General features: G+C 60.6%; 2 protein-coding genes across 2 annotated transcripts in view; one reads left to right on the forward strand and one right to left on the reverse strand.

Annotated features, from left to right (window-relative positions):
- The window catches only part of SUPT6H (SPT6 homolog, histone chaperone and transcription elongation factor), a 44,679-nt gene extending 26,911 nt beyond the window's left edge, over positions 1 to 17,768 (reverse strand). The window contains exons 1-9 of the mRNA XM_075904507.2: positions 17,630 to 17,768; positions 5,006 to 5,145; positions 4,091 to 4,249; positions 3,878 to 3,948; positions 3,451 to 3,646; positions 2,963 to 3,047; positions 2,144 to 2,417; positions 450 to 551; positions 10 to 126 (exon numbers count right to left, since the gene is read on the reverse strand). Of these exons, the coding sequence (XP_075760622.1) occupies positions 10 to 126; positions 450 to 551; positions 2,144 to 2,417; positions 2,963 to 3,047; positions 3,451 to 3,646; positions 3,878 to 3,948; positions 4,091 to 4,249; positions 5,006 to 5,111 (1,110 nt within the window). The 5' untranslated portion in view covers positions 5,112 to 5,145; positions 17,630 to 17,768. The remainder of the gene's footprint in view (positions 1 to 9; positions 127 to 449; positions 552 to 2,143; positions 2,418 to 2,962; positions 3,048 to 3,450; positions 3,647 to 3,877; positions 3,949 to 4,090; positions 4,250 to 5,005; positions 5,146 to 17,629) is intronic.
- Positions 17,679 to 20,213, forward strand: SDF2 (stromal cell derived factor 2). The gene is made up of 3 exons (XM_075904509.2): positions 17,679 to 18,042; positions 18,733 to 18,929; positions 19,488 to 20,213. Exons 1-3 carry the CDS (start codon positions 17,679 to 17,681, stop codon positions 19,773 to 19,775), a joined length of 849 nt encoding a protein of 282 aa, XP_075760624.2. The 3' UTR covers positions 19,776 to 20,213.
- The last annotated feature ends 2,705 nt before the right edge of the window (positions 20,214 to 22,918 follow it).

The raw sequence follows: 22,918 nt of genomic DNA on the forward strand, positions 1-22,918 counted from the left end.
GCCAGCTACCTCAAAGTGCTGGTTCCGCATGAAGTTCAGGGCTTCTTTGATCTTCTGGATGGTGCTGGGCCCCTTGCGGCTGAAGCTGCTGCTGGCCTGGCCCCGGTCCAGGTAGTCGGCACTTTCCTGCGAGAGGGAGGGAACGCTGTATCCAGGCTGCCCCGCCACTGGGGAGACAGGCCCAGGCCAAGGGAGCCGGTCGCAGCCAGGGCCGGCGAGCCCAGAGCACGGCTCCAGCCCCGGCAGCGAGCGCGGAGGCTGGACAACACTCGCTGCCCCAGCCCTGCCCGGAGCTGGCTGAATGACGACGCAGGCCCCCGGGCGAGGTGCAGTGACCAGGCCAAGCCGAGATGCGGGCGTCCTGTCCGTGTGGGCCGGACAAGGCGCCCAGGCATCTGCTGTCCCGGGAACTAGGCGCCAGGCAGAGCGCCCTGCCGTGCCGAGGTTACCTGCAGGGAGATGGTGGGGGTGGCAAAGGCATTCCTGTAGATCCAGTCAGCTTCCTCCTCCAGCTCCTCGTCTTCGGCACTCTTCACCGGGATGGAGCGCAGCTGCAGGGAGGGGGGTCGGGTTACCATGGCACCGGTAGCTTGGGCCACACGTGGATTCTGAGGGCCCACGGCCGGCCCCCCATGGCACCCGCCTGCACCTCGGGGCTCCCCCGGCAGCAGCTTCCCAAAGCCCTGAGTCTGGGCCCAGCTCCCTGGAGAATCGCCGGTGGGAATTCCAGCAGGGCGCACAAGTGACACCAGGAGTCAGAGCACCTGGGCTCTGCTCTCCCTGGGACTGGCCCTGGTCAGTGTCCTGCCGCAGCCACACTGAGGCGAGCGCCAGCGACGGTGCCTGGCCCCCCCACCTCCACCCCTGCGCCAGCACGTCACAGCCCTGGCAGCGCCCGGAGGCCGGACGACACTCGCTGCCCCAGCCCCGCTCCCAGGGCCGGCTGGTCTGAAGGAAAACGACTGTTCTAGAGTCAGAAGGAAACAGGCTGCGTCCCCCCAGGACGCCGGGGCCGAGCGCGGCCGGGAGCTCAGGGGCGCAAGGCCCAAGGGGGTGCGGGAGGCAGCGAGTGCCCCGTTCCCAGGGGGCAGGGCTCTGGCAGTGGGACTGACAGGCGCGCCGAAGAGGGGCTCTGCTGAGGACTAGCAGGCAAGAGGCTGCACTGGGCAGAGCGGAGGCGGGGAAGTCCCAGCGAGCCCCCTCCCCCATCCCGAGGCAGGTCTACGCTGCGCCGTGAGGGGACTGCGCGCGGCCGTGGGCGCTGGGACACACCCTCACCGCCAGGGCTGCAGCAGCTCACCGATGGGTAGGGGCCCAAACACGCCCCCCCCCCCAGCCAGCCCTGCCTCTTCCCACCCCTGCTCCTCCTCCCAGGGGATTAGCCGGGGCTGGAACCGGAAGCAGGAGGGTCCCGCCCCTTGTGCTCCCTGGCAGCCGTGGGAAGCGGAGTGACCCAGCCCCAGCCCCAGCTGTGAGCGCAGGGAGCCCAGGAGCGCTGCGGCTGCTCACTCCACTTCCCACCCCCGCCGGCACCAGGCCCACTCACCCCAGAGCCCGGGGCTCATGGGAAGACAACATGGCTGCCATGGCGCCAGGGCTGTCTGCCTCCCATGGCTGGGGCTCAGCCCCTGGGGCCCGCTTGTCTAAGCCCCTTTGTTTCCACGCGGCCCTGGCGTGGCCTGTAACCACCAGGCCCAGACAGCAGTGTTTCCTGGGCTGCTTCGGCGCTCTGCCCGCACAGACCTTCCCCCGTCGCCTGCCCGCTCCATGCCGGGGCCCTGGGCTCAGCTGTGCCGGGGAGCGCCCCACACCTTTCCCACTCAGTCGGCTGAGGGGCAGGGGAGCAGGGGTCCCAGGTGGGACCTGCAACCCACAGCGCCCCCATGCCCAGGAGCCAGGGAGGGCGTCGGCTCAGAACCCGAGGGCCAGGGAGGGACGGGCACGTGGGCACACACGTTACAATTCCAGCCCTCGTCAATAGCTCCCCGACGTGCCCCAAGGGCTGGCACCCGGCCCAGCAGGCACAGGTCCGTACTGCACACAGGCGCCAGCAGCCTCGGGAACCCGCTGCAGCTGCCATGCGCCTTCTCAGCGCAGCGCCGGGGACAACGGGCCACGGAGCCGAGCGCCGGCTGCCCCTCACCTGGAACCTCTCCGGCATGTCCGTCACCCGGATCTCGTTGTCCTGGTCGGTCAGGTGGCTGCTCTCCAGCTCGCTGGGCTCGTACATCTCGAAGATGCTGCGGCGACTGACGCGCTTCTTGGCAGCCTTTTTGGGTCGGACGCGGATCTCCCCTTCGGCCTCCTCATCCTCGTACTCATACTCCTCCTCCAGCTCCTCGTCGTACTCGTTGTACTTCTCAAACTCGTCGTAGTCAAAGTCCACCCCGAAGATCTCCTGCGCCTCTTGCAAAGCCCTGGCGGAGGGACCCAGCTCCATTAACCCCGGGATCCGGCTCACCCAACCCTTCTCTCCGGGGGGCGGACCAGGGGTCCAAGCGGCGCGGGGCAGGATTGGACACAGCCCGCGACACACGAGGAGGTATCGCACCCTGCTCCCAGGATCGGCAGAAGGGAGACCCTGGCACCCCAGAACTGACAGCAGAGACTTTGCATTTCGCGGGAGCGCTCTCTTGGGGGAACAAGAACACGTCGGCCACGCTCCGCAGAGCGGCCCCGAGTGGCAGCGGCGGAAGGGATGGGGGGAGCGCTTGCCCCGCACAGGGCGAAGGGACTGGGCCCACGGGAGGATGCAGATGAGGTACGGCCTGGCTCTGAGGGGCTGGCCAGCGTCCCAGCAGGAAAGGGGCAGGCTTTACCAGGGAGCGAGATCCGCTGCTTCCACAGCCACAAGCTCTGGGCCCACAGAGGGGGCTGGAGGCGACGTGATGGGGACAGGGAGGAGGCGGCTGGTCTGCCGTCACGAGGGCCAGGAAACCGAGCCGCCTCCCGCTCTACTTACGCATCCGTGTAGCCAGGGAGCTTCTTCCGCCACTTGGGCTTCTTCAGAGGCTGCCCGTCGTCATCCACAATGAAGTCGTCGATGTCTGGAGAGAGAACGGGGCTGTTGGGAGCCGCCAGCGCGGAGCCAGGCAGACCTGCCGCTCCACGGGTGCCAGTGGCCGCTGGGCGCTAACCCAGGACCTGCTGGGAAGCTCCAGCATCAGCCAGCGCTCAGCCCACGTGCCCCCCGAGGGCGAGCGCAAAGCCACGCCAGGCAGAGCGCCCGAGGCGAAGGCAAGGAACGCCGGCCGGAGTGGGGCTGCTGCCCGAGGGGGACTGGCCGCAGCAGTGCCAGCGGCTGCCCTCACTCTGGCGGGCAGGCAGGTCCGAGCAGCCCCCTTCCCGCCCCGCAGCCTGGCTGGGCAGGGTGCACGCGGCACCACGGTCACTGCCACCCCGGGCACTCAGCCTGGGACAGCCACGCCCGAAAGGCAGGGAGGTGCCCACCCGATTCGTCTTCCTCCTCCTCTTCCTCCTCCTCCGGGGCACCTATGGGGGCATCCACAGCCTCGCCCCCCTCTTCGCCTTCCCCGTCCTGGAAAATTTCTTCAGCGATGGCTTCCTTCTCGTGCTCCTCCTTCCCATAATCCTCCTCTTCATCATCCTCGTCATCGGACATTTTTCGCACACGCCTGAATTTTTGCTACGAGGGTAAAATCTTATGTAACGGTCAAGTCGCCGCCTTCGCAGACCCCACAGCAACGCAGCCCGTTCTCCGGCAGAGCCCTCTGAGCGCTGCCAACGCGGCCCGGCCCCATGGCGCACGCCATCCGCGGGGCCAGCAGCTCTCCCCTCGGGCACGGAGGGCCGAAGGCCTGGCCTCCACGGCTGCCCAGACCGCCCCCCCGTCTCCCCGCACGGAGAAGGAACTCACGCGTTTGACTTTGACTCCCAAGTTCTCTTCGATCAGGTCAAAATCGTCGTCCTCCAGGCGGTCGTCAAAAGCTGGCAGGCGAGAGCGGGAACAGGTCACACCCCCGTACAGTCAGCGCACAGCCGGGAGCGAGCCAGCCCCGGACACCGCGAGGGCGAGGACCCCCACCCCCACCCGGCGTGTGTGCGCCACACCGCGCAGCCAACAACTTACTGCGCTTCCGCTTCTTGTGGCCAACGTCGTCCTCCGAATCGCCGGAGTCGCTCGCCTCTTCCTCCTCCTCCTCGTCCTCGTCGTCATCATCGTTAATGAAGCCCTTGAGGTTCCCCTGCTCATCTTGGTCATCTAGATTCTCCTCCTCCTCCTCCTCGTCTGCGGGGCAGGAACACACGCTGCAGAGCCCGGCTACTCTGGGGTGTTTGCAAGGACCTCCCCTCTCAGCTCAGCCAGGGCGCGGGGGTCCCCGACCTCCCCCCTTCCCGGGCGCTGCCTGCGCGGAGAACCAGTTCTGGGGCCCTGACGTTACCCGCGTCTCCGGCGAGCAGCTGGGTTACCCTCGCTGGCTGCCCAAGGGGGCCCTTCGGAACGGCCAGGCACGCCGGAACCCCCTGCTCCGCCCTCCACGCCCAAGTGCATCGACTCTCCCCGCTGGCTCCTGGGCCCTCTGGCGAGGGGAGCGAGGCTCAGGGGAGCCTCCCCTCGAGCAGCGCAGCAGGTGACTTGGCTGTTGGGAGTAGACACTCGTCCCGGTGCCGAGGGGTAGGAGCACTGGACACTCCCAGCCCGCCCTCCTAGGCGCTGTGCACCACGGGCTTGTCGCGGCTCCCCCACCGACCCGGGGCGCTCGGCGAGGGATCACACCTCCACACCGGGAACGGACGGACTCAAAGGCTTCTCTCGTGGACCTGGCCGACAGACTCCGGCCGCATCACGCCGGGCACAGGCCAGTCTCCCCGCAGCGGGGCGGCCAGACCCCCCCGGCTCCACTGGCAGCTTCCCAGTCAGCAGGGACACACAGGAGAGTGCGGCCTTAGCTGGCCTGGGGCAGGTTACGCCCCCAGCCCTGCGCCCCTTGCGGTGAGGAGCCCTGGCCTGGCCACCGAGCCCCGCGGCGACAAGCGCACTCACCGTCTTCCTCTTCTACAAACTTCTTGTTCGCTCTCGGGACAAGCTCCCCCTCGTTGTTGTATTCCTCCTCCGACTCCTCCGCCTCGCTCTCCACAAAGTCAGACATGGCGCCGCTCCTCCCTCCGCTCACCGACAGCCACCTGGCAACCACAAGGCAGAGCAGCTGAGAGCTGCCGGCAGCCTGCTCCGAGAAAGCAGGCCCCCCGATCCCTGCCCAGAGCGCGAGCAGGCGGGCAAGAGCCTGGGCGAAGGCTGCAGCGTGACGACGGGGCGTGCGTGGCTACGGGAGGCCCGCTGCTGCCGGCTGCTTGCCAAACCAAGGCCAGGCAGGGCCCCCACGAGCCTGGAGGCGGCCAGGCAGGGTAGAATGGCTGCAGGCTGCCAGGGAACCGGGAGAGACTCATGACGGGCCAACAGGAAGGCACTAGACCAGGGCCGTGACGGGCTGTTTCCAGGGTCCAGCCCTCCGACCGCACTGCATTAGCGCGCGGCTTCTGGGAAGAAGGGGAGCCGAGGCCAGCAGGCTGCCCCAGGGCGGTTTGGAGTCACAGCTCGGCTTCACACCCCTGCACGGCGCACGGACTCTCAGCCTCCGTGCGGCGCGGAGACCCCAGCACCACGTGGCAGTTCTCCCAGCGAGCACCCTGGGGCGGAGGCAGAGCAGACGGGCACCGGGGCTGCCTCTCCAGAGGGATGGAGGGGGTGAGAGGGAGGGGCAGATCTAAAGCTCCTCTCCCCGTCCAGTACGTGCAAGAGAAACAGAGCAGCAGAATTCCACGGCCCACCGGGAACGACAGCGGGGACACAACCCCCGAATGCTCCCGTGACCCCGGCCCAACGACAGCCGGGGACGGGAACCCCCCTCCAGGACAGCGATGGCTTGGCATACGGGCAAGCCACACCCCCATTCCGCTCCCCAACGGCAGGCAACACAGTCACACGTCTCCCGCACGCTCTGAGACCCCTGCTCGCCGTCCGTCATGGCAGCCAAGGGCAGGTCCGCCCTGGGGGCCGGCGACTTCACTGACGCAGCTCCAGCTGGGTGAGGACTGTAGCTGGAGACCACTTGCCCTCGGTCGGGCCACCGGGGTCTCCAACGGGAGAAACTCCCCCCCAACTTCCCTTGCGCCAGGGGAGCGCTGGAGCCCACAGGCGAGTAGCTGGAGGTCTTCACTGGACCCACTAAATCGATCCCCAGAAGACTGATCACGCAGCCATGACCGCAGCTGCCCACATGTCTAGAGATGCATGGCTACGTACAGCAACCCGGGGCTGTAAAACCACGGCCCAGGATGCAGGGTTTGGGGTGCGAGAGGTCAACCGCTAAGCGCCACCCTTAACAGTTCTGGGTAACTGGCAGGGGCTGGCGCAGGGAGCCGCTCAAACCGGCCGGCCAGAACAGCCCTTGTCCGTGGCAGGTGGGCCCCTCCCGCCTGGCATGGCGGGCGCGGTTCACCCAGTGGGGCAGGAGTGGCCCCCCAAGCCCCTTAACCGGTTACCCAAGTAAGCGAGTTTCCACCCCTCCCCGGGACACCTCGGCAGTCCTGCCAAGCGCCACACGGCACAGGGAAACGCACCAGCCGTTTGCACACCTCCCCCAGCAGACACAGCAAAGAACGTGCACGACAGTAACGCCACGAGCACCTCCCAGCCCCAAGCCGCCTGGCGACCCCTGGGCGTAGGGCCATGAGAGTGGAGTCGACGAACGACTGGCAAGCGCTGATCGGTTGATGCTATCGACTACCCCCCCCCCGCCAGTACGTTTTTGGCGGGCGGGCAGGCAAGCGCAGTCCTGGCTGGCACGAGCTGGTGCTAGGACTGAAAGTTTTATCCTTTTTCTACTGGGATTTTTCGGTTTCATAACGTAGCCGTGCACGGTAACGTTAGCGCACTTAAACCAAGCCCCTCAGTCAGCCCTTTGCTTTGAAAGTTCAGTAACAAGGAAACAGTCTGGTATTGTGTCTATGTAATGAGGCTAGAGGGGGGCTGAAGGCTGAAGTTTTGATTGTTTGATTTACGATGCCTCTTGCTTTGCCCAACAGGAGCTACTAATGTTTTGCTTTTCTTCGAAAGGCCTTGTAAAAGACGGTGTGTGGAAGCGGTATGTGTGTCGAGATAAAGGGGCGAAGGTTATTGCTCAGGACCAGATGGCCAAAGGAGGAGGGGGGAGCGTGGGTGAAAACAGACTGATCGGCGTCAGAAGAGCCATCAGTTACCACCAGTGCGTGCCCATGGCCAAGGAGCCATCGGGGTGGCAGACCGAAGCAAGCACCCCTAAAGACGACTGATTACAGGACGAGCTCTGGAAATGTTTTGGGAACGACTGACATCAACAAGATAACACGCCGGTCACAGACTGACACAGCGGAACCCACAGACTCCAACAGAGAAAAGGGTTACAAAGGCAGGGTGCCTCGCTATGGACTCTGGGTTCGTCTTCAGAGGAGCGCCGGGTCCAACGACCGCCAAAGGCCCTGCTCCCCTCTGTGATCCACCTAACTGGCACTAGACGGACACAGACTCTGGACTGGTGACTAGAACATGGGCTGGTGGGAGAGGGAGCGTGAATGACTGCAAAGCATATGCAACTGTTGTATTTTCAATCACTGCGGTGCTCTGTCTTTTCCCCAGAAAAGATCTCGTGTGCTTCATTGAGGCATAACATGGGACTGAGCCAGGTGGCCCACCCAGCTCCCAGACCCGGCACGAGCTGGGACTGAGCCAGGCTGCCCACGGGCCCGGTAAGTGCAGAGCTGCAGCGGGGATAGCTCCCAGACCCGGCACGAGCTGGGACTGAGCCAGGCTGCCCACGGGCCCAGTAAGTGCAGAGCTGCAGTGGGGATAGCTCCCAGACCCGGCACAAGCTGGGACTGAGCCAGGCTGCCCACGGGCCCGGTAAGTGCAGAGCTGCAGCGGGGAAAGCTCCCAGACCCGGCACGAGCTGGGACTGAGCCAGGCTGCCCACGGGCCCAGTAAGTGCAGAGCTGCAGTGGGGATAGCTCCCAGACCCGGCACGAGCTGGGACTGAGCACTGTCCCTCATCGATTCATTGCTGTCGACTACACAATTAACAAATGACGCTTTTAACATCCTGCCCTGGGCCCCAGCCTGCCCACCCTCTACAACCTACACGAGACTTGGAGCAACAGCCCCAAGGTTGGCCACGAGGTGGAGTCACGTCGGTCTGTCACCCACGCGTGAGACGTGTCCAGCAGGGCATGTCTGGCGACCAGGCACACCGAGCCCCCCGCCCCCAGATCTGCTTGAGCTGCTGTCCAGACAGGAGGGCCGCAGACGCTTCTCAAGACAGCTGTTGCACCAAGTACCTTAGAGGAACGATGTAACAGCGCAGCCTCACAGAGCAGTGTATCCTTACGCCCCACACGGCCGGCCGGATCAGCCAACCAGTTTCCCTGTGCACCTGCTCACAAAGACGGTTCCAGAGCGTAACACTTGCCCGTCAGCCCACAACTCACCCAGGCAGGAGAGCTGCTAAGACGGCAGTCGCTGCCCCAGCCCCCCAGCCCTTCCACCTGTTCCCACGTCTCAGAACTTTTCATTCGGAGCCCAAATGCTCCTCCGCAGGGCCCACCCGGCTCCCTCCGAGTTTCTCCCGGCAACGCCCCGCAGTGCCGACGCTGCGGTAGCTCGACCCCAGGCACATCCACGCCAGCTGCGGTATTCACAGCGCTACTGGCGCCAAGTACGCCGACTCTGCCCCGTCCCACAGACCTGCCCTGGCATGCGCCGACCAAGGCCCGTGCTGGAGCCGTGGGGCTGGGTGGCACCGTGCTGCCAGCCGTGGGGAGTGCTGAATACTACAGAACTGGGGTAACTGGTGAAGCAGTTAACAAAGTCTACTTCACATTGAACCCGTTAACCACTTAAGGGGGGGTGTCACCCCTCCCTCTCCCACCATGGTTGGGCTAGAGTGGCCCCTCACCAGAGGCAGGGGCTGTTCTAGCCCGACTGAAGCAGCCCCTGCCTGTGCCCCCCGGGCCCGCTGTTGACAGGGGCTGCTTGAAACAGTGAGAGCAGCCGTCCCCACTGGTTACACCGAGCCTGTAAACCCTTTACCTCCCTCTAGAGGGCCCTAGGAAAAGACAATTGCATCTGACCCGACACCGTGACAGGCCGCCGGCCCAGCACGCCATCAGCGGGCACTCCCGAGGCGAGCGACCCTTACTGCACACCCCCTTGCTGCAAAGAGCTCTCGCTGCCCTGGACAGCAGCGCACACGACGCTGGGCGCCCAAAGCCGGCTAGGGCCACAGGTAACTGAGCACACCGCCACGTGGCCACGGCTAGGGAGAGGACTTAGGGACGTGAAACTCAGATTAACCACCAAATCGCACAGGCGATGGAACGTGCATCCCCCGCTCACCCCGTGCTCCTCGCGGCACTTCTGATCTGTAACGCAGCAAGATCCCCCCCAGCTACATTTCGAAGAGAGAAGCGCCGCCAGATCCCCGCTGCACCCCACCCCCCGGAGCTGGGGGAACTGACTCCTGCTTCCCCGCTTGTGGGAGTCTGGCGCTGGAGGTTCTCCTAATGCCTGTGACACCGCCACGAGACATCAGTGAGCTCTTCCGGAGCGCTGAGTGCAGGGGGTTCTGCCCGTCCTCTCAGCAAGTGCCCTGTGTTGTTAAAAGCCTTCCCAGGCAGCTGGGGCGGGTCGTGTCCTACTGTTGGCGTGAAGCCGCACTTTACAGCCCGGCGAGGTCAGACAGCTGGCAATGGAAAGCCCAGCCCTCACACCTTGAGCCAGGCACAGGGAACCCCCCCCCGCCACTTTCTTGTCCAAGAGACACAAGGCAGGGCCTGGGGCATCAGACCCTGCTTACAAGGGCACACAGGCAGCGTGAGCCCACAAGGGGTCCTTAGCTGGACAGAGCCATGCAGAGAGCAGCTGCCCCTCGCCTTCCAGGTCCGCTCACGGCGATCCTCGCACGCTCGGGGTTACATCTCTGGGGAGGCGACAGACGCCAGGATCTGCGTTCGGCCTGGTTGATTCGCTTTAGCCATTGCTGCTTTCAGCACGGAAGCACCTGGCCAAGACCAGCCACTAACGCAACGGAGCCAGCAGTCCTACCTGCTTAACGCCCACGGACGCGGAGGGCAGGCCCGGCTCTGCGACCCTGCACGCATGCTTGCGCAAAGTTAGCCCAGGGACAGGTTGGACTCTCTAGCCCAGCACCCTCAGACTTGCCGGACCACGGGAGGTCAGTACTGCCCAGCAGCATCACGACGCTCCCGCAGCTCGCTGGGCTCTCAGAAGACGCTGGGGGTAAATTCGAGCTAAATCATAGCCCAGAACCCAGAGCCAGGACTAGGGGCTGTAAACAAACTTCATGGGATGGCGGGAAACTTGGCCACACCCGCGTGAGTGGACACCCAGCTAACTCCCGCCCTGCTGGACTAGGGATGCTAGCTGAGCAGTCGATGGCTCACGTCGGCTCCGGGACTGCTGCACCTGCCTCCCTGCCACCCCCAGAGACGGTGCTGGGGGAACAGACTTTTAAGCCGGCTCCCCCTTTCCCTCTTGCTACCTCTAACAGAGGCAGCATGGGGAGGGGGCGAGTAGTCGAGTAGCGACTCGAATGCCCAACAAGCCTAAGCTTCTCAGGCAGTCGAGTACCCGAGCAATCGCCCACATCCCTCTGCCGGGCCAGAGGGGGTCAACCTGCACTGCGATTAGCGAGTCACTGCAGGGCCTCGTTCTGGGCGTGCAAAGCAGCAAGGGAGCAGCTCAGCCCCGCTTAAGCCTGCAGAAGGGGGCTGCGGCGTGGGGGGTGCAGGCCAGGAGACGGGGGCCACAGCATAACCTTTGGGGTGCGCACAGGGCAGAGGCGGCGTTCTCCAAAAGACACGCCCCTTGGCCAGAAGGCACTCTATTACCGACAGCACTTCCGCAGAGAGGCCGCCAGCCTAGGTTTCGGGGGAAAGAATGCCTACCCCCGCCCTCTCACCCCGCAGCAGCTTGGGGCCAGGGGACAAGCGCCTCTCCATGGCGGCTGCAGGTCCAGCAGGCACAGCCGAGGCAGAGATGCATGTCCCTTGGCTGGGGCAGATCCAGGTCCAGGTCCGACTGCCCCCAAGCTCCCCAGCCAGAGCGAGGACTGCAGCAAACGGGGCACTTTCCCCATACTCCTTGACAAAGGGGAACAGCCAGCGATGTTCCCTAGGTGTCGGGGGAAGGGAAGCATCAGCCCCCCCCGCTGTCCCTAAAGGGCGCCTGGGGGGGGATGAGGAGGAGGCTTGGGTGCTCACCGACAAGCCCCTTCCTCCTGCCTGGCGATTCTGTCCCTTTTCTGTAGGGTTGTATGAAAGGCAGCCCCATTCCGGCACATCCACTGGCCAGGCACAACCCAACCCGTGTGTTGCTTTACGTTACAAAAGGAAGCTGCACACCGAATGGTTTGGCCCTAGCGCTTACCCTTCAGAAGTTCTTGAACAGACAGATTCTCTCAAATACATGCAGGTGACCCTGACCTGCGACACCCCTGCCCCCGGGAGCCACGGGGCCACTTACTGCCCGGTCCAGCCCCCAGCTGGCTCATGGCGCTGTTTGCGCTTTGCCATGGGGCTGCCTACTTCCCAACAGATCCCCCCGACTCCAAGAGACTACAACTCCCAGGAGGCAAAGCGGGCCAGGAATGGAATCCCCATTCATAACATTGCCCCTATGGGCAATAAGGGTTCGAGTTACGATGGTTCTCCAGGAACCAATTAGGTCGTAAGTGCGGGTTCGCCTGTAGTAGAGAAACACAAATATGCAGGGGCAAAATCAGAAAGGTGACGGCTCAAAACGAGTTCCCTCTAGCTGAGACAAAGGGGAAAAGAAAACACTCTGAATAATTTAGAAGCAAGAGGAAGACCAAGGACAGGGTAGGCCTCTGCTCAGTGAGGAGGGAGAAGCAGTAACAGGAAACTTGGAAATGGCAGAGACACTTGACGACTTCTTTGTTTTGGTTTTCACCGAGAAGACTGGTGGCGATTGGTTTCCTAGCATAGCGAATGCCGGAGAAAAGGAGGAAGGTTTAGAAGTTAAAATACGAAAATAATAAGTTAAAAATTACTTTTGAGGAGATATCTGAGCCATTATCTATCATTTGTGAAAAGTCATTGGAGATGGGAGAGATTCCAGAAGACTGGAAAAGTGCAGATCTAGTGCCCAGCTATAAAAAGGGAAATAAGAACAACCCAGGAAACTACAGACCAGTCAGCTTAACTTCTGTGTCAGGAAAGAGAATGGAGCAAGTAACTAAGGAATCCATTTGCAAACATCTGGAAGATAATAAGGTGATAGGTCACAGCCAGCACGGATTTGTAAAGAATAAGTCTCGTCAAACCAACCTGATAGCTCTCTTTGACAGGACAATGAGCCTGTGGATAAGGGGGAAGTGGTAGATGTGCTATACTTAGACTTTAGTAAAGCACTTTATCGAACCTTGCATGGCCACCTTATAAATAAACTAGGGAAATAAAACCTAGATGGGGCTATTATAAGGTGGATGCATAAATGCTTGGAGAACCATTCCAAGAGAGTAATTTATCAATGGCTCACAGTCATGCTGGAAGGGCAGAACAAGCGGGATTCTGCGGGGACCAGTTCTGTTCAATATCTTCATCAACAGTTTAGATACTGGCATAGAGAGGATGATTATCAAGCTTGCAGATGATACCAAGCTGGGAGGGGTTGCAAGTACTTTGAAGTTATAATCCAAGCTGATCTGGACAAACTGGAGAAAAGGTCTGAGATAAACAGGATAAAACTCAATAAGGACAAATGTGAAGTGCTCCATGTAGGCAGGAACGATCAGTTTCACACACACAGAATGGGAAGTGACTGTCCAGGAAGGAGTACGGCAGAAACGGATCTAGGGGACATAATGGCCCACAAACTAAACACGAGTCAGCAGCATGACAGTTGCAAAAAAAAAAAAAAAAAAAAAAAAAAAGCAGCCGACAACATTCTGGGATGCATTAATAGGAGTACAGTAAGCAAGACACAAGGAGTCATTCTTCCGCTCTGCTCTGATTAGGCTTCAACTGAAGCACTGGATTTAAATTGCAGTGAGGGAGGTTTAATTTGGACATTAGGAAAAGCTTCCTGCCTGTCAGGTGGTTAAACACTGGGATAAACTGCCTAGGGGGGTTGTGGAATGTCCATCCCGGGAGATATTGAAGAGCGGGTTAGGCTGACACCTGCCAGGGATGGTCTAGCTCCCTGGTGTCCAACCAGTTCTATAGCGAACTAGCCACACTGAACTGGCCAAACAGCCACATGTGGCTAGCGTGCGGGACACCACGGAGCTAGATGGCGCACGGGAGGGATGTTAGACAGCAGGTAACTGGATAGTTGGGTGACCGCATGAATTCTTAACTATTCTATAGCCCCCGGGGGCTGGCAGCCAGGGCACTCTGGCCCCACTCCCGGGGAGCCCCCGCCGCCCCACACTGCTGCCTTTGTATCAGGCGGAGCTGGTAAGCGAGGGGATCCAGTTTAAAAACCAGCTCCCAGCAGAGACTGGCTGCCTGCTGCCCCGATACAGAGGTGGGGGAAATACGAGCAGTCGAGAAGATTAACCAGCAAGCCCAGGCTAGAGATCAGTGTTTCCCCAGGACCCCGCTGGGCAGACTTCTAGCCAGCACCTGCGATCTCTCTAAGCTCCCTGCAACCTCCTTGGTGTCACTTTGCGCCAGGCAGGCACTCAGAGCCCCCCTGGAAACTTGCTGCGGCTGTGGAAGGGCCACTCCTCTCCCAGCCCCAACCCAGCCCAGCTTCTAGCCTGGGAAGGGACCCGAATCCAGCCAGGGTGGTCCTCCTGCCACCTCGAGCTCAAACCTGCTGGGGGCCAGGGAAGGGGCACCTAGCTTGCAGCCCCAGTCCTGGAGCTGCTGCAGTAGGAAAAGCCCCTCTCCCCCACTATCAGCCCAGGCACGGCTGCTGGGAGAGAGAGCGGGGAGACCCCCCTCCCCTCAGGGTAGCCTTGGAGAACTCTCTTTTGCTCAGCCCCATCCAGAGCCTGCACCCCCCAGTAGGGATGTGAAGGGTTAACCAGTTACCCGGTAAGCATGAACCTCACCAGAGCAGTACCATGGGCCCTGCCCAGCTGGAACAAGCCCCCGCCCACAGCATGGTGGGCCTGGGTCCCCGCTCACCCGCCATGCAGCGGGCCCAGCCCACCATGCTGCAGGCAGGGGGCTGATCCAGCGTTAATCAATAACAAGTAGCATTTAATCGGTTAGCTTTTTAAATGGTAATTAACATCCCTAACCCCAACTGGAGCCCTCAGACCGCAACCCTCTGCCCTGGGCCCACCCCCCGGGCCTACTCCCTCTCCACTCAGAGCCCTTTGGCCCCACTCCTGCCACATGAATTTTGTCATGGGCACCACTATGCACGTGGGGAAGCAAACATCGCCCCATGCTGGTGCACAGAACCAAAGTCTTTCCCCACATGGTGGGAAACGCTGGAGGGGACACTGACAATTTAGGAGGCAGAAAGCTGGCCCCACGTACAAAAAGGTTGGGAAACCTTAGACTAGATGCTCACAATGGTCCCTTCTGCTTTTAAAGCCCAGGAAAGACATCACCCTAAAGCACCTCCATGCCCCCAGCCCTGCATCTTAGACACAACCACTCTTCAGGCACAACTAACTGCAGGGCCACGCCCGACAGCCAACAAGACATTACAAACCGGAACGCAGCCCTGCTACGCCCACCTTTGCCGCTCAGTGCGGAGAGCACAGCCCGGCAGGTACGTGCCCTGTGCCTAGCACGAGGGGCCCTGCAGGTACTCCACGGACATCAGTGTACATCTCTGGTTTGGATTTTGCAATTCTTTGTCTTTATTGCAACATCAAAATGACACTGCTGCCATCACCCCACCCCTTACGCCACGGATTGCAATGCCACGGCACCCGAGAGAGAACTCCCAAACACCACTCTGCCACTAGCACTGGCTCTAGCCTGTGGAGACAAAAGCTACATTTTGTTGGAATGACTTTGTGGTAACAGAAACGTCGTGCCGCCAATCAACCAGCATAAACCACGACATGCCAGGCCAAACGCCATCTAAGCGCCTCCTGCTTCAAAGCACCGCATCAAGTTCAAAAAATAAAAGGCCCTTCTCCTAAGGCAGCTTTGTAGTTTTCAGTCAGTAGTTTAAATAGATGTTTAGGCACCAGCACACCTGAACTGGAAAGGTGTAATCTAACTATGTATTTTAGAAACACGCGCCTCTCTGTCTGTCCTTGAGTCTGTTTATTCAAGAGCTCCTGATGAACAGGAAGAGCTAGGACCACCAAATTTGGTATGCCGCATCCTCTTAACTTAACTGAAAGGCAGGTCAGGGTTTGGTTGAGCTAGGACAATAGGATGCATCTCGAATTCGACTGTTTCTCATTAAATAGAAAGGGAGCCGTCTGGCAGAAAGAAGAGTTATACTGTGGAATGACCACAAGGGGGCAGCAAGAGCCACAGCCAGAAGCTACTGCCCTCCCCCTAGCGCCTGGCCGGGGGAGCACAGGTGGGATGCTTGCATGCCCTTCCCCCTTCCGCTTCCGCTTCCCCCCCCACCCCGGAGTGAGGGGACAGCTCCCTCTCTCCTCGGCTGGCTACAGGATGAAGCTGGAAGCCTGGCTGCTTAGCCCCACCCTGCCTTGGGCCAGACCAGGGCAATGCCAGGTTATTTTCTAGTTATTTAAGTTTTACAGATCCTTATTAGCACTGCCTCTGTAAATCCTCATTGCGCACAGGTATGATCAATCTTGTTCCAAACACCGAGCTCACGGGCTAATTTCACCTTATTTACATGCAAAGATTCGGGGGCCTCACCCCTCGAGTCAGCAACTGAACGAACACCACTGGAGAAGGGTAGGCCATACATCATCCAAATACGAACTGGGACTCTGACGTGCAGTATGAGGTAGTCCAGAAACACCCCCTTTTCGGGCTGTTTTCTCATGGAGCATGCACAGTGGAGCCAGCTGCTCTGCGTGTCCCCTGGACGGGACCACTGGCTCTGCTCCACCTTCTACCTATTTCTGACTATCCTGATGGCCTTCAAAGTTTTGTGCGACCAAGCTCAGTGCTCCCTGGATATTTGTGTTGTTCAGACTCTACGAACAGTGACCACACCTGGTAAAACCTGCCTCATCCTCATGCCAACGGTCGTTCCCCGCTGCAATACCGTATTCTTTATTTCTCTAGGACACTGATGTGGGGGATTGGTCCCTTTCTTAAGAACAAGCTATCACCCATCTAGCATCTGAATGATCAATGGGTCCTTCCAAATCACGGCCCACCTTGGGACTATTGCCTAATTAAACCACTGTGGGTTCTGAGGGTCGCCAAATGTTAGTTACTTTTAAAATCAGCAGTATCTGTGTCTTTCGAAAGCTAGCTATCTGCACCTACAACACCCCAGCACCAGTACACGGAGACACTCCGTACGTTCAGCACCTTGCTATTATCTGGGGACCTTCCAAATATAATTGGTCCATAGAACTCCAAGGGTCAGCTGTAACACCTGCAGGGCGCAGTGCAAAGGTAGATGACTGGAGTATGGACTGCTCGCCCCCGCCCCCCACCACTTGCTGCCTCTGAGGGGGAGAGCAGGAGCCGGGGCTGGGGGTAGCTGGCGTAAAAGTTGGTTCCCCCCCAGCACCATCTCCACGGGGCTGCGTGCTGCCTACCCTCCCCCGCCTGCTCCAGCTCCAGCCGGCTCGCGGCAGACCGGGCTGGCCGCCAAACAGGAGCTGCCGGGCTCCGCGCTGGTCGGAAGAGCAGTACGAGCCGGACACGGCGGCTCCGGTTACACGGGCCGTGCTCGTGCCTCCCACCCAGCCTGCTGCGGAGCGAGGCCGGTGTCTCCGGGAGCTGGTGCCCCCCGCGCGAGGAGGGGGCGCAGCCCCGAGTCACCCCGCCCCGCCCCGCAGCGCTGACTCAGGCTCGGTCGCGCAGCGCTTGGAAAACGCGTTTCAGCCCCGCCCGCGCCCCGGGAACCCGGAGTCACCCGCGCAGCTCGGGGGGGCCTGTCGGGGCTCCCCCCCCGGGGTCCCGGCAGGGCGGGGCTCTTGCGGGCGATGGCGCAGCGCGACGGGCCAGGGGACTCGGGCCCCCGGGACTGACTCGGCGCGGGGGGGGGGGGGGGGGGCGTCGGGGGGGCAGGACGGGGAGTGATGGGGCCGGCGGGGGAGGGGAGACGGGGCAAGAGGGGGCGCAGTGGGGGGGCGGGGGGGAGGCCGGGGGGAGGGTGGGGGAGGCGCAGTAGGGAGGGGGGCCGGGAAGGAGGGGGGTAGTGGGGGGGCGGGGGGGAGGCGCAGTGGGGGGGCGGGGGAAGGAGGGGTGGGCGGGGGGCACAGTGGGGGGGCGGGGGGAGACGGGAGGCGCAGTAGGGCGGGGGGAGGCGAGGGGGGCAGGGGGGGGGAGGCCGGGGGGAGGGGGAGGCGCAGTAGGGAGGGGGGCCGGGAAGGAGGGGGGTAGTGGGGGGGAGACCGGGGGGAGGGTGGGGGAGGCGCAGTGGGGGGGCGGGGGGCGCAGTAGGGCGGGGGGCCGGGAAGGGGGGGCGCAGGGGGCGCCCGAGGGCGATGGGGCCCGGCCCCGCGCCCGCACTTACCCGCCGGCCGCCGAGGCTCCGGCCGCCTCCGCTCAGGGCCGATGGGAAAATGGAGGCCTCCGCTGCGGCGGCGATAGGTGGGAGCAGAAGAGCTGCGGCCTCCGGGCGCTCAGAGCGTCACCCACAGGCCTCGCTTCCGGCGCACGGGGGCACTTCCGGTCCCTCTGGTCCCGGCCGGGCGCTGGGTTCCGCGGCTCTATGGGGCCGCGCGGGCGGGGTTCCGGTTCCGGTGGCGAGGATGCGGCGCTGGCGGCTGCCGGGGCCCCGGCTCCTAGTCCTGGTGCTGGGCCTGGGCGCGGCGGGGGCGGGGGCGGGCTCCGAGCCCGGCCCGGTCACCTGCGGCTCCGTCGTGAAGCTGCTCAACGTCCGGCACAACGTCCGGCTGCACTCGCACGACGTGCGCTACGGATCCGGTACCGCCCCGCCCCCCCGGGACCCCCCCTCCCCCGGGACCCCGCCTCCCCCGGACCCGCCCCCGCGGGCATCCTCTTCCCTGGGCCCCTCCCTGGGCCGCCCCCGGGACCCCGCCCCCCCGGGCATCCTCTTCCCTGGGCCCCCCCTCCCCCGGGCCCCCCCCCGCCCCCCGGGCATCCTCTTCCCTGGGCCCCCTCCCTGGGCCCCCCCCCCCCAGGACCCCGCCCCCCCGGGCATCCTCTTCCCTGGGCCCCCTCCCTGGGCCGCCCCCGGGACCTCCCCCCCCCCCCCCGGGATCCCGCCCCCCCCCGGGCATCCTCTTCCCTGGGCCCCCCCCTCCCTGGGGCCGGCCGCCCCGGGACACCCTTTCGCCTGGGACCCCGCCCCCCCAGGCATCCTCTTCCCTGGGGCTGGCCTCCCCCACGGGACCCCCTCCCCTGGGATTCTGCTCCCCTGGGCTCACCCCCCTCCCCCTCCGGACCTCCCTTCTTCCCCTCCCTTGGGCCCACGCACCCACCCCTGTGATCCCCTCTCCCCAGCTTCCACCCCCAGGTTTCCCCAGACCCGCCCCAGGGATCTCCCCAGCCCTCCTCTGTCCCACCCCCAGGTCCATCCCCCCTGGCCTGCCCACAGTAGTTTCTCCCACCCCCACTTCCCATGGCTGCACACTAATGTTTCTGTTCACACAGGGAGTGGGCAGCAGTCGGTGACTGGCGTCTCTGCTGTGGATGACAGCAACAGTTACTGGAGGATTCGGGGAAAGACATCTACGGTCTGTGAGAGGGGGACGCCTGTGAAATGTGGGCAGTCCATCCGGCTGACCCACATCAACACTGGGCGAAATCTGCACAGCCATCATTTCACATCACCTCTCTCTGGGAACCAGGTAATCACTGGAGTTGTGCGTCGACAGCTGCAGGCATCACACTGACTCATTCCCTTGGTGCTGCCTGAGCAGGGTCTCTGCGGGAGCTCTGTGGTAGAGCACCAGCTTTGGCCCCCTTCTCTGATCACTGAGTGATCTGTACTTGCTTGAGGGTGGTTGGACAGGACAAGTCTTGACCTGTTTGACAGCTGCCATGGAGCTTCCCTGGGACATTGACACTGGCTACCCTGTTCTTCCTGTGTGCCTGAGGGAGGAGAAGGGCACTCGACTGCAGCGGGAGAGACTTGTCTGTAAATCACTGTCATGAAAGGCAAGTCCTTGAGGGTCCCTTCCCCCTTTTCCAGTGTCCACTGTGTGAGTCCTCCAAACCTGACATGGTGGGATGCTTCAGGTGAAGGGGCCCAAATGCCTGCCCAGTGCTCAGAATTAGAGGTTTCTCCTTCCAGTGAACGCCTCTCTCAAGAACAGGATCATTCCACCGTCTGACTCTTCTCTGTGTGGCTCACTCTGCCTTCCAGGAGCCCGTTTTAATGGTGTTTCCTTCTGCTGCTGTTTCAGGAAGTTAGCGCGTTTGGGGAGGATGGCGAAGGAGACTACCTGGATGACTGGACTGTTCTGTGTAGTGGGACCTACTGGGTGCGGGATGGCGAAGTACGGTTCAGACACTCATCTACTGATGTGCTCCTGTCTGTGACCGGGGAGCAGTACGGGCGACCTATCCATGGCCAAAAGGAAGTGCATGGCATGTCCTACTCCAACCAGAACAACAACTGGAAGGTGATGGAGGGGATCTTCATGAAGCCCAGTGAGCTGTTGAAGACTGACTCTTACCACGCTGAGTTATGATGCACTGCGCTGGGGCTCCTCAGTACCCTTACCACACAGTGTTCAGCTCTGGTCTGCCTCTAGATGCTTCTCGAGAGACTCTGTTCCTCAGTGGTTGGCACAGGCCAAGGAGCAGAGCCCTTGGTCCCCTGGTTATTCTTGTGTGACTCATTCTGTGTGTTATTTAGGCCTGTGTCTCTCAGGGTCCTACTGCAGTTGGCATTCTCCCTGCAGAGGGGCTAAGAGAATCTCTCCCTCCACAGGAAAAGCAGAAAGAGGGGACTTGTTTGTCACCTTGTACCGAGCCCATTCTCCCTGTAGCTACCCTCTGGGAGTCAGCTGCCGTGACATCTTGTCTCTGTAAGCGCCATGGTGCTGATGTTCATGCCCAGCCGTGCCTGGTGGGGGGAAAGTTGCCGACTAGAACTGGGCTCATAAAAAAAAAAATCAATTGTCAAAGAGTAGGTGATGCTTTATCTTGCTCCCCGTCATATTTGCTTCCCGACTGAATTACTCCAGCAGGCATCGAAATCAACAGCAGCTCCCACGGGGCAGGCAAGGGTCACGATGCATCCATTGACGAGTGGCACAGATTAAAAAAAGAACTAATAGCACTTACGAAATAAAAAAGCCCCCGACCGCTCGTGTCATGTCATCTGAGCGCCAGCCGAGGCGCGGCCAGCAGCAGCTGGTGAGAGAAGGGGCACTGGGTGAGGAGAAGGACAGTTATTTGGGTGTAAACCTGTATGTAAGCATTGTCTGTCCCGCCTGCTCATCCAAAATGGGGTGAAAATGCTGTGTTGCCGATCCCAGGGACACAGAGCATAGAAGTGTCTCGGCCAGGTGTGGCCAAGGCTTGTCTCTGAACACAGGCACGGAGGATAGTAGGGCTGGTTGTTTCTGAAGGCTTAATGGGGGAGATGCCTGATAGGGATGGGAATGTTTAACCAGTTAAGGGTAACCACTGGGGGCTGCTTCAGCCCTGTAGGGGACCTGCGGTTGACAGGGACTTCTCTGGCTAAGATGCCAGAGCAGCCTTGCTTTCAGGGCACCCTGGCCTGCCACAGGCAGGGGCTGCTCCAGCCAGACTAGAGCGGTTCCCCCCTCCCCTTTAATCACATGGGGGAGCCAGAATGCACAGGGAGCTGGCTTAAAAGCTGGCGCTCTGCTCGCGCCGGCTCTCGGGAGCTGACTGCTGCCCCACCTGTAACCACTGATATTTTCTGCAGTTACATGGTTAGTTAAACACGTTAACGTGCCCACTTTTGATCATGACCCTTTCTTCCCCACAGCATCCCCCCTGCTTTCAGGCAGGAGGTGGGGGGCTCGGGCACATTCCTAATGACCAGTCCAGCTCTATTGCTGTAAACGGCTTGGATAACGCTCTCCCAGGGTGCGGGTTAGATGCAGCCTGGAGCAGCAGAAAGGGAAAGGCCTTCCCCTGGGCTGGGGATTCCTCACTTGTGTGTAGGTCTCGGAGCCGTCCCGAACGCCCAGGGGACCCCTCGGAATAATCCCGCTCCAGTTTGAACGGGCGTCTCAGCACCACCCCTGCAGCGGCCCAGCGGGGAGTGAGCCACAGCCACTGCCCCACAGATGCCGCCTCCAGCACGAACTGAGGCCCGGGGGGTGGCAACAGTGCATGGAGGGGGAACTTGCCCTACTGTTCCTAGGCCTGCACTTGCAGAAATGAGAGGAAACCTCCCTGCGGCCCGTGGATGCCCCAGCTTTCTCAGGCCCTCGCTTCACTAACACGTGCCCCAAGCCTGGCCAGGGGCCTAGTGACGGGAAGAGAGCTCATGTGATGCCAATATTCAGAAAGGGCTCTAGAGGCGACCCTGGCAATTACAGACCGGCAAGTCTAACAGCAGGGCCGGGCAAATTAGTTGAAACTATAGTAAAGAATGAAATTGTCAGACACGGGGATGAATAGAATTTGTTGGGGAAAGTCAACATGGATTCTGTAAAGGGAAATCCTGCCTTGCTAATCTGCTAGAGTTCTATGAGGGGGTCAACAAACCTGGGCAAGGGGGAGCTAGTGGATAGAGTGCACTTAGATTTGCAGAGAGGCTTTAACAAGGTCCCTCACCAAAGGTTCTTAAGTTATCATGGGATAAGAGGGAAGGGCCTTTTGTGAATTAATAACTGGCTAAAAGACAGGAAAGAAAAGGTAGGAATAAATGGTCAGTTTTCCGAGTGGAGAGAAGTAACTGGTGGGGTCCCCCAAAGGTCTGTCCTGGAACCCATCCTATTCAACTTATTTATAAATGATCTAGAACAAGGGGTAAACAGGCAGCAAAATTTGCAGATGATCCCAAACTGCTCAAGATAGTTAAGACGAAAGCAGACTGAAGAGCTTCAAAAAGATCTCACCAAACGAAGTGACTGGGCAACAAAATGGCAAATGAAATTTAATGTGGATAAGTGTAAAGTAATGCACATTGGAAAACATCTCAACTGTACATACAATATGATGGGAACTAATTTGGCTACAATTACTCGAGAGAGAGCTCTTGGGAGTCGTGGATAGTTCTCTGAAAACATCCACTCAATATGCAGCGGCAGTCAAAACAACAAATAGAATGTCAGGAATCATTTAAAAAGGGATAGAGAATAAGAGAATATCTTATTGCCTCTGTATAAAATCATAGGACGCCCACAGCTTGAATACTGCATATAGATGTGGTCACTTCATCTCAAAAAAGATATATGGGCATTGAAAAAGGTTCAGAAAAGGGCAACAAAAATGATGAGGGGTTTGGAACGGGTCCCATATGAAGAGAGATTAAAAAGACTTGGACTTTTCAGCTTAGCGAAGGGGAGACTAGGGGGAATATGATAAAGGTCTATAAAATGACAGGTATGGAAAAAGTGATTAAGGAAAACATATTTACTTATTCCCACAATAAAAGAACTAGGAGTCACCAAATTAAATGAATAGGCAGCAGGTTTAAAACAAAAGGAAGTTTCCTTCACTGAGCGCACAGTCAGCCTGTGGAACTCCTTGCCAGAGGATGTGGTGAAGGTCAGGACTTTAGCAGGGTTCAAAAAAGAGCTAGGTAGATTCCTGGAGGTTAGGTCCATCGATGGCTGTTAGCCAGGATGGGGAGGAATGGGGTCCCTACCCTGCGTTTCTCTGGAGGTGGGTGACGGGAGGAATCACG

Source organism: Pelodiscus sinensis, chromosome 21 (assembly GCF_052426305.1).
Source record: "Pelodiscus sinensis isolate ZL-2025 chromosome 21, ASM5242630v1, whole genome shotgun sequence".
NCBI classification, from domain to species: Eukaryota; Metazoa; Chordata; order Testudines; family Trionychidae; genus Pelodiscus; species Pelodiscus sinensis.

Coding starts and splice junctions, on each gene's coding strand:
- SDF2 (XM_075904509.2), top strand. CDS start 17,679: ATGGAGGCCTCCGCTGCGGCGGCGATAGGTGGGAGCAGAAGAGCTGCG. Junction 18,043..18,732: donor CGACGTGCGCTACGGATCCG/GTACCGCCCCGC, acceptor CTGTTCACACAG/GGAGTGGGCAGCAGTCGGTG. Junction 18,930..19,487: donor CACCTCTCTCTGGGAACCAG/GTAATCACTGGA, acceptor CTGCTGTTTCAG/GAAGTTAGCGCGTTTGGGGA.